The 10,594-nt window shown below is 38.1% G+C and overlaps 1 protein-coding gene across 1 annotated transcript in view; it reads left to right on the plus strand.

Moving 5' to 3' along the window:
• The window catches only part of LOC101861963 (cystathionine gamma-lyase), a gene marked incomplete at its 5' end in the record, with an annotated part of 31,870 nt that overhangs the window by 4,133 nt on the left and 17,143 nt on the right, over positions 1-10,594 (plus strand). Inside the window, 5 exon segments of the mRNA XM_005101769.2 lie at positions 622-703; positions 6,212-6,307; positions 7,008-7,117; positions 8,818-8,964; positions 10,364-10,421. Of these exon segments, the coding sequence (XP_005101826.1) occupies positions 622-703; positions 6,212-6,307; positions 7,008-7,117; positions 8,818-8,964; positions 10,364-10,421 (493 nt within the window).

Genomic DNA, 10,594 nt, shown 5'->3' on the forward strand with positions numbered 1-10,594 from the left:
CCCCCCCTCTCTCTCTTCTTTGGTAACGACCACAGTAAGTGAGATGTCTGTGGAGACATTTAGAAGTAGGGAATGATTAAGGGTTATCCTTTCAACAGGATATCTGGGCCAAAGTTCTAAGGGAAAAAAGGAAAATGAATTTGCTTACTCATGTTCTCGAGCTTTATATATTAAATGACCCAGTCAGTGTGATCCTGACCGTGAGAGTCCTACAGACAATTTTTTGTGTGTGTGAGGACAGGGGAGGGGTGGGGTGGTGTTAAGGTTGTTTTTTTTCTTAGAGTAGGAAAGGTTGTTTAAACTTGAATGTCATGTTGTGCATCATTTCCTATGCTTTATTACACATCTTTATCCATCAGTAGTTTTTTTGCTAAATATTTTTCTGTAAATCTACAAACAGAATAATTGCTTTTGAAATTACCTTTGTGTAGTAGGGCATCTTACTCTCATACAAAACTGGATGCCAATAAGTAATTACATCCTAATTGTAGCTTGATTACATTTGGCAATTCGCTCTTTGTTTGATGTATTTCTATATATATCTGAGAATGATTGCTCTTCCTCAAATTTTAAAATTTGATTGACAGGATTGTAAGACAAAATGTTATATTTTGTTTTCAGGGCTTTGAGTACTCTCGCAGTGGTAATCCAACCAGAAATTGCCTGGAAAAATGTCTTGCTGCTGCAGAGGGGGGAAAACATGGTAGGTACTCTTATCTTACTTTTTTCATACTTCTCAGAATTCCTTTATGTGATGATTAGGATTTTATGACACAAAAGATAGATCAGGTTTTATGTTCAAATTAGCGGATGTTTTTAATTTGTAACATCAGAGTACAAAACACAATTTCCTTTCAAATGCATCCAAGAAGGTAGGATTTGAACTTTTTGAAGTACTTCTTTTTGAATAAATCTGACATCTTACTTTCGTTCCTGGTGAAATACAATGTTGTAATTACGTAAGCTTATTATGACAAGCAAAGAGGGGTCAATATTGGTGACTTATCAAAATGGCACGAGGCATGCTCTTTTCACTTATTATCCTATCGTGAGTCTGAAGATCTATAGTGATTCTATCGCTCCTCCCCCGTACCTGTCCAAAATTTATAGCTTTCCATCTCTGACCGACTTCTCCCTCCTCTTGTCATAATGCAGGATTGTGCTGTGACTGCCCAATTAAAATTCAGTCTATCTCGCAAATTTGGGAGTAGAGGCAATTGCTACAATGGTCAGGGAAACTAAAGCACCGACAAGTTCACTGTTCAATGTGATCCCGTCTGATGTGGACTTGTAGGCCCTACTCTACTCACCCAGCTTTTGATTAAGTTCAAGTGGAGAGCTCAGTTGCCAGTGCGATATTTGGGGGAAATCAAATGTGTCGACAAGTTCACACCTCGATGTAGTCCCCTCTGGTACAAACATTGTACCGTTTCATGGAGATTTACAATGTAGCTGTGATCATTTTCATATTTTCATGAGAGTGGATGATCTGTGATGCAATGGGCAGTTCAATGATGGCAGATTTTCACTCTTGGTTGATCAGTGACGCCTCCTGAGGCTTTTGTTCAGTAAATTATGATCTGAAATGCAGGATCTTAGCCAAATGTACTTCTTCAGATTGGGATGTTAGGGGTGACTTTTGTGAAGTACAAATGCTTAAAACAGTGGGATCTTAAGCAGTCATATATCTATAAGCTTAGGTGAAGACTACTGTATCTCTAGAGATGAAGTAAAAGCTTGTCCTGCTAGCTTTCTCTCTTCCCCTCCCCCCTCCCCCTCTCTGTCTCTCTCTCTGTCTCTCTGTCTGTCTCTCTCTCTCTCTCTCTCTCTCTCTCTCTGTCTCTGTCTCTCTCTCTCTCTCTCTCTGTCTCTCTCTCTGTTTCTTCTGTTATCTGTCCAGCATGAAATGCTGGTAATTGAATTTGACCTATCAATCCGTTTGTCTTACCTTTTGTTAGAGCTAAACGACTGGTATTGAATCTATACTTCTCCTGAAACTTACAATGAAGCAAGTCACGCAAATAGGAAAGAGAGTAATTGCAAAAGGTATGTGTGCGCGCAGGATTTTGTGTTTTGTATCTCTCTCTCTGCTCCCTTCTCTCCCATCTCTCTTTCTGTATCACAATTCCTCCCTCCATCCCTCTCCCCCTTATCCTCTTGACCTTCTTTTTGCAGGTAGTTGATGGGTGGTCCGATATGGGTTGCTCCCTCTTTTTCTCTTTATTTTTATTATTTTCCCTACTTTGGAAATTTGGAAGTTAGTCCACTGACCCCGTGTACATGACAACACAACTCCTCATTTTCACCTCCATTTAAGGAACATTTCCTTATTGGAGTTTATTTTCCTATGTTCATCAGCATTTCATATGTTGATTCATCTTTATGGCACTATAAATATTTTCTTTTATATATTAAACAGAGGACAGGGGATTAGAAACTACTAGTAGTCGGGTTTATTCCTTGTTGCGGTCTTGGTTTTCTGTTCCTGTTCGTAAATTTTGAAGTAAAGTGAGAGGACAAGGTGACTATATCTCTCTTTCAGATTCATGGCAATCTTCAAATGACATCTTTGTGAATATTGAAAAAGGATCATATCTTGGCTGTCCTGTATTATTGTTGTAAAGAACCTGTGTAGGGCATTAATGATGTTTAGAAGAAGTAAGCATAGCTCTTTTTGTTCAATATTAAATTATATTATGGGTGTCTCTACCTGTAAACACACTCGTACGTTCATAGCTTTCAGACAGGCACTTGTATCCATCAGCAAGGACCCCATACACAGCACCAAGCTTTCCTATCAAACATCTTTTGTCCTCTTCTCTTCTCTTTCTTTTTTTTTGGTGTTTGTTACTCTCTTGTAATGCATCAGATTTTCAGCGCTTATGTCATATTAGATGGCCTTATTGTTTTGCAAGTGCTGTTAAACTTTTTACTAAACTAAAAACTTATGGCATTATAAAAATAGTAATGATAATAATAGTGGCATTTGTGTAGCACATATCCCTGCTCAACAGCAAGCTTTATTCTTTGCGGAGTGGGTGGTTGGCGGGTGCTCTGGTGTAGTTTGCTTCTTCATTCCTATCACACATCTGTTGTCTTTATCTCCCCTCCTTCTTTTTTGTGTTTGTTACTCTCATGTAACACCTCTAATCTTCGGCACTTATATGACCTTATTGTGTTGCAAGTGCTGTAAAACTCTTATTAAAACTAAAACATTCTTTGCGCAGTACAATCAGTACTGTTACCTTAACAGACCCCAGAACACTCACGAAAATGCTCGGCTTCCCAGGAAATAACATACACTCTACCAACACCATATTTGTTTACCAGCTTCTGTGGTGTAATGGATAGGTTCTTTTCCTTTGCAAACAAAAGAAGTTTGATTCCAGTATGGGGAAGTTATTTTACAGAGTATCTCCATTTGTCAGCTGGGATGCTGTCTCCACTCAGCCTGGTCTGGCCTTGACAGGTAGCAGCCCATCTCATAAAATGGTCTAAATTGTGTTAATGAGGGCATAAAGCATTGCAATTAGACATCTTATGGGTTCATGGCGGAATGTCGTCACTATCGTCTGACTCACCTGAAATGACCCCTAAATTACTAAATTTGTTATATATATATATACTGTCATTCTGTGTTTATAGGAATTGTCTCATCTGTTAGTCCACAGCTATAGCTATGAAAAGTAATGGTGTGTGTGTCCCACTGTGGTTCTTGTACTGCCTTGTTAATGTCTCTTTATGTGGACTCGAATAATTATGTTATGTGCCAGGTAGCAGGGAGTTATAAATCCTATTGTGACTAATTAACTTTGTTCGCCTATCCCATTACGTAAATTTGACTATCTATGCAAATGCCTAACCAAGCGTTAAGTCAGCATAATTATGTCCTATTAAATTCACTGTGGATCTTTTGAGCTATTAAACTGCCGAGTCGGCAAAATGCTGACAAGCTAACAAGGTTGTTCTGTCCCTGTACTGTCCTGGTGATTGCTAACAACAGAAATGAAGTAAGAATTATGGAAGGTTTTTCTTTTCTTTTCTGTAGCTCTGAAAACTTTTTCATCGTAAGTGTCAGTTGAAAAATGTACTTTACTTTATGTTGCAACAAAATTTAATAATGGGTGGTTGGCGGGTGCTCTGGTGTGGTTTGCTTCTTCTTTCCTATCAAACATCTATCGTCCTTATCTCCCCTTCTTCTTTTTTATGTTTGTTACTCTCTTGTAACACCTTGAATCTTCTGATGCTCATATGACCTTATGCAGTTGCGAGCACAGTAAATCCTCTACTAAAACTAAACTGTAAAAAAATTAAGTAATAATTAATATTAATAAATAGCATCTGTATAGCGCACAACCGCACTACATTTTTATAATTATTCAATAAAGTTGTTATTTGTTATTATTATTATATTCTTCTTCTTATTTCTTATGATGATGATTATTATTATTATTAACAGTACATCCCCCTCCTCAGGTGTGGGGGGGGGGGGGGGGGGGGTTCTCCCTTCTAATGGGGGAACATATTCTTGTACTCATGAGTGAAAATTTGATAATTTTATAGTGATTGGTGTTTACTTTGATGATCATTCCTTCTTTCTATTCTTCCTTCTTTTCTTTAGTAACCACTTGGCCTGGTTGTGCTCCTCCTTCAAAATATGCCATTCTTTTGTTGTCAAGCTGTCGCACCATACAATTGAGCCTGCTCCAACACCCAGTTGTCTGAGACAACCACCTGTACAAACGACCCCTCCCCCCTCTCACATGCCTTGATTTTTTTTTAAATGACACTGTCCAAGAGGACTTTCTAATCTGAGATGACTACTTTTCTCATTGTGGTGGTTGTCTAGGAAAGGTTCAACTGTTTGCTTTGTTGTTTTGGTGAGCATTTTGAGATGCTTGCAACTGCAAAAGGTCATATGAGCGGGCAAGACACATGAAGCATTTTGATTTTGGTAGGAATTTATTTTGAATTTCGCCTGGGTGGGGGCTGAAGCCTACTTTTATCGATTTTAGGACCACTAAGGGATCTTTAACGTGCGAAACTTGCACACAGGACCTCCAAGATTTTTTTCACCCTTATCTGAGAAGACTAAGTGTTCAATCTTATCTATCCTAAGATCAGAGGTGTGGCTGAAAGACAGCAGTAAGAAGGAGCCAGGAGTAGCAGTAGGAAGAGTCAAGAGCCCAGAGTAGGTGGTTGGGGGCAAGGGATGGGGTGGGGGGCAAAAAGTGGAGATGAAAACAGATGACAGAACATAATTAGAGAGCAGGAAAGGTGGTGAAAGGAGAGTATTTAAGTGGAAAAAAATGTCTGTCACTGTCAGGCTTTGAACCTGGGACCCATTGAACGAGAGGCGAACACTGTACCTCTAGACTACGAGAGCTCCCTGGTTGAATTGTAGTGACCAGTGAAGGCAAAGGTATAATGTAGTGGCTGTGCATGTATCTTGTTACATCCCTGTTCACCCGAGTACCTGGATCAATACTGTGGTCCGTATGCAAATTTGTCCACACTGACAGCTGAAATTCAGTTTTAGAGATTTATGTTATAATTTTTGTAGTCAGTGCAAAGTGCAAAACATTCTGACAGTCATCAGTCGTGAGAAGAATGAACACGTCCCTGAGAGCTCATCTGCTGAAAACATCAAGAAACTACATATTGCTAAAGAAAGGGTGAACTTTGTATTCACACTGATAATTTTTGAAAATCTCTTATTTTAGTTTAGTTTTAATGAGCATTTTACAGCACTTGCAACACAGTTAGGTCATATAAGTGCTGAAAATTAAAGGAGAGTAACAAACACAAAAAAGAAGTAAAGTAAAGGATGACAGATGTTTTATAGAAAAGTAAGAGCAAACCACACCAGAGCACCCACAAATCACTTTTGATCCCTTTATATAGTACAACCTTGGAACCTTGGATACACCTTATGTTAAAATCCCGAGTTCGAAAGGTTATTACAGAGTGTACTAATCTGGTAGTAAATCAATCGCTCATATCCACCACTCCCAAATTTCTAAACTGATTCAACCGCCCAGACATTTCTGCAAAAAATCAGTTTATCGAAAATGTGTCACACCTCTCATTTGAGAAGGTGTAGGCTTAAGTTACAGGTGTAAGTATCATCAGAATTATTACAAAGAATCTTACTTTTGCAGTGTGAAAAAAATCTGATACGGACTTTATTTTTTCTATGCGTCCTCCCCAGGACTAAGCTTTTCATCCGGTCTGGCTGCCACCACCACAGTGACTCACTTGCTGAAAGCTGGAGACCACCTCATCTGTATGGATGATGTCTATGGAGGTATGCCCTCTACTGTCTGTTTCTTTTGTGTACACTATAATTTGTTGTGTCAAGATGAAACTTTGAACTGAGAATTTTGATTTGGCCATTAACTTTTTTTCTTCTTTGAAATGGGCTACTAGTGGTCAGAAATCTGCCTTTTGATTTAGGAGATGGGTTGTGGGTCCTGAGATGTGGCCTTTTTCTTCTTTCTTTATTTTTTTGGGGTCAGGATTATTATTCTCAGATTTCCTTCCTGGTGGACTGTGGTTGTTATTGTGCCTACTCTCTCACTATACAACAGCGACTCTGATGTTAATACGGTGGCCTTGGATATTCAAACACATTCTATATAATTTTTCCACATTTCAAAATTATCCTGCCTTATGAAAGCCCTTCAGGCCACAGTTTAAAACTAAAATAGCTCAATATTTGACAGTGTTGAGCATAATTATTTTATGTTAAGAACTGTGCAAAACGCAAAGCTGAGAAAAAACACTTTAAAAAGGGTGCAGTTGTTTTCGTGGATATTTTAAGAAAGATTTGCAAATCTAAATTATTTGATATGAATGCCAATGTTTGCTAAAAGAAACTGGTATGTTATGAAAATAAGGTAGTAAATTAAAAGAGTGTGATGATGTTACTTCCTCCGATAATATTTCTAAGTGTTTTTTTAAAATGCGGTGTCCTCTCCCCTCTGATACGTATTTTGAATCACCAGGTACAAACCGTTACTTCAACAAGTGTGCCGCGAACCTTGGGCTGGACATCTCAATGGTGGACTGTACTGAGGTGAAAAATGTGATGAACGCTCTCAAGCCAAACACTAAGGTATGTGCAGTCTCATTTTGGGATGTCTATCTGTTTATTTGTTCTGTTGAAGGTTTTGTAGGTAGTTGGAGGGTACCACTGATAGGTCTGATTTCTTTTTTCTCTTCCCTCTGCAATTTCTGTTTGTGTGTCTTACTTTGCCCCTGCTCTGAAAAGTTGTGAGTAGTTGGCGGATGCTGTGGTGTATTTTGCTCCTTCTTACCTGCCAAACATCTATTATCCTTATCTCTCTGCCAGCTTTTCCTTATATAACTTTTATAGAACCTATTTGTGTTGCAAGTGCTGTAAAACTTTCATTAAAACTAAAACTGAATGGCTATTACTGTGTTGATGTGCTTCTCTCTGCTCAAACTCTAGATCCTGTGTTCTGTTCTGTGGTTACAAGTGCTGTTATCATTGTCTTCTCCATGGTCTGTGGGTGTATGACATGTGGTTACTGTCGTAAGCAGTACATTTAAATCCAAATTTTGAGAATTTTCAACCCTCCTGAAACTCTATCAAAGGTGCACCTTTCAACATCTCCAAAATGCAGTTTGATGCCATGGTCAAGGCTTACAATTTTCTTGCTGTTCACGATTCCAGATTGGACCAACACAACAAAAACTATTTTCTTTTACTCTGGTGTAAAAAGTTTAAAAAGTATCGAGACAGGCTTAAGTGGATTGCTTGCGACACCAACAATGTGATCTGATGTGGTTTGCCCCTTCTTTCCTATCAGACATCTGCTATTCTTGTCTCTACTACTTTTTGTTTGTATATTCCTCTCCAGTAACACCTCTAATCTTTGGCACTTACATTACGTGATTGTGTTACAAGTGCCGTAAAACTCATACTAAAACTAAATGTGTAGTGAAAAGGTCCTTCATGGTCCATACATGCATGATGTGCAGTCTCTCCAGTATGTTCCTTTGACTTCCTTTTGGTGCTTCTATTGTCTGAATCTTTTCATGGTGCAATTTCACTGGTGGTTGGAGGGTGCCACAGGTAGGTCCTACTTCTTTTTTGCCGCGTGTCATTTTTCTATTTGTCTAGCTTGCTTTTTCCTTGCACTCGACTCGGGGGCCATTGTTATGTTGGTGTGAGTAATTTTACTTAGAAGCCTTAGTGAAATGTGTCTGTTATCGTGCTGACTCACTGTAAGCTCAAGCCCAGTATCTCCTTCACAGGCCACATATGTGTGGTCATTGGTGCACTCTAATATATATATTCTTTTAAATTCTTTTCACAAATTTTATGTCTTGATCAGTTTGTAGTCGTAACAGTGAGCGTCACTGCAGTTTATGTAAAATGACTGAACTCATGCCTTTGTTTATGAACGTATTTTTTATAATCTTTGTCGAATGGTTATTCCATTACTTCACACACACCATGCAAGCATGCACACACACACACACACACACACACACACACACACACATACACACACATACACACACATTCACACACACACACACACACACACATACATACACACACTCACACACACACACACATACTCACTCACTCACTCACTCACTCACTCACTCACTCACTCACTCACTCACTCAATCACTCACTCTCACTCTCTCACACATATGCACAAACACGAACACACACACACAAACACCTTTTTGGAGCATTGTTCAAAAGAATTGAAAGCATAGCAGAAAGAAGTTCTCAACTCAATAATAAGGATGTTCCCTCCCTGCTTCTCTTGTCAGATGGTATGGATTGAAACCCCCACCAACCCAACACTGAAGATTGTGGACATTGCTGCTGTGTGCCAGGCTGTAAAGGCAGAGACAGAGAGTTGGGTGGTCAAGCCCTTCATTGTTGTGGACAACACTTTCATGTCTTCGTATTTCCAGGTGAGTTTTTGGTGTAATTATGAAAAACCAGAAAAGTTTTTGCATGAGAGTAGAGTTATTTTGTTGTCTTTGTTGTTGATTTTTTGTTTGTTTGTTTGTTTTTTTGGGTTTTTTTTAGGGGGGGGGGTGTATTTGCCTGCATGACATACGTCATTTTAGAGATAAAGTATGTAATGGCCAGATGCTTGGTTTTTTTTGGTCTTTTGTGTGTGTTTAATGCCCTTAAGCCTTCAGCATTTTTCCACTGTTGTGAGAATTTTGAAAAAGGAAGGAAGACAGATTGAAGGTCTGATACATATATTGAAGTAAATATCATATATCTACGTATTGATGAATGTTGATGTTGTTCTGTCAATCGAGCTGTTACACACAATTTAAGTTCTTTAGGGGTTTTTTAAAATCGTATTTTCCGTTTACTTTCCCGGATAGATGTATTTTCATAGCTGCCAGTGTCTTTTGTCTGTCTACTCATTTTGCTTTGAACTTTGTTAGTGGTAGAGTGTGATTATCTTTTCTTATGCATGTTTTTGAAAATTGTATTTCTCCTATGTAACAAAAATTATGATTTTTAAACTAATTTTATCATTCCAAAAGTGGGTGGTTGGAGAGTACCACGCACCACTTGTGGATCTACTTCTTTGGGTCATTCTTTGCTTCTGTCTGCCCATATTTCTTTTCCCACCTCAAATTGAATGTTGTCACATCAATCTGCTTCTCAAGTTAATATAAAACACTAATCTGATTGGTAGGTAATAAGGCAGATCGATGTCTAAACTCTGAGTGGTTGGCTCTCCAACTTTCACTTAAGAGGCATGGGGTTGATTCCTAATTGCAGAAAATATTATTTTTGACTAACTTTTTCCTTTTGGGATGTAATTCTCACACAACCTGAGTTGTTTCTGGCAGGAATAGTTGAAACAGCCCACCTCCTGTACTCTTCAGTGACATAAATTGTGTTGGGGTGTGAGTAAAGCATTTGTCACCATCACCTTTTGACTATTTTGCCTGTCAGTATGATACTCTTGATCTTTCCTCATATTCACCCCCCCCCAAAAAAAAAATAAAAAAAATAAAATAAAATAAAATAAAAATAAAATAAAATAAAATAAAATAAAATATAAATATAAATAAAATAAAATAAAATATAAATAAAATAAAATGAAATGAAATTCAATAACTCATTTCTGTATGTTATAATGTCAGTATCAGTCACATTCAAAGTCTATAAAGTGTGGCCAAAGTCTGTCCAAAAACTGCACTAGGCGGGAACTGGGCTGAATATTCATAATGTTTTGCTTATGTGTACTTTGTTACAACCTTGACTGAGATCTGGTTTCTTATCTGGTAGGGCTTTTGAAGTGCTTGCTCTTGACCTGAGCATATTGATTTTTCTTTTCAGAGACCTTTATCTTTGGGGGCAGACATGGTCATGCATTCACTCTCCAAGTATATGAACGGTTTGTCTCATTTTTAATTGTTTCACTCTTGTCATTTGATGGAAGTGGAATATATAAGGAATATATTTTTCTTCTCTTTCTTTTGAAAATATTAGACAGAATAATTGAAATGGAAAATTTTTGAAGAGAGAGAGAGAGAGAGAGAGAGAGAGAGAGAGGGAGGGAGGGAGAGA

Source organism: Aplysia californica, unplaced genomic scaffold (assembly GCF_000002075.1).
Source record: "Aplysia californica isolate F4 #8 unplaced genomic scaffold, AplCal3.0 scaffold00298, whole genome shotgun sequence".
Taxonomy (NCBI): domain Eukaryota; kingdom Metazoa; phylum Mollusca; class Gastropoda; order Aplysiida; family Aplysiidae; genus Aplysia; species Aplysia californica.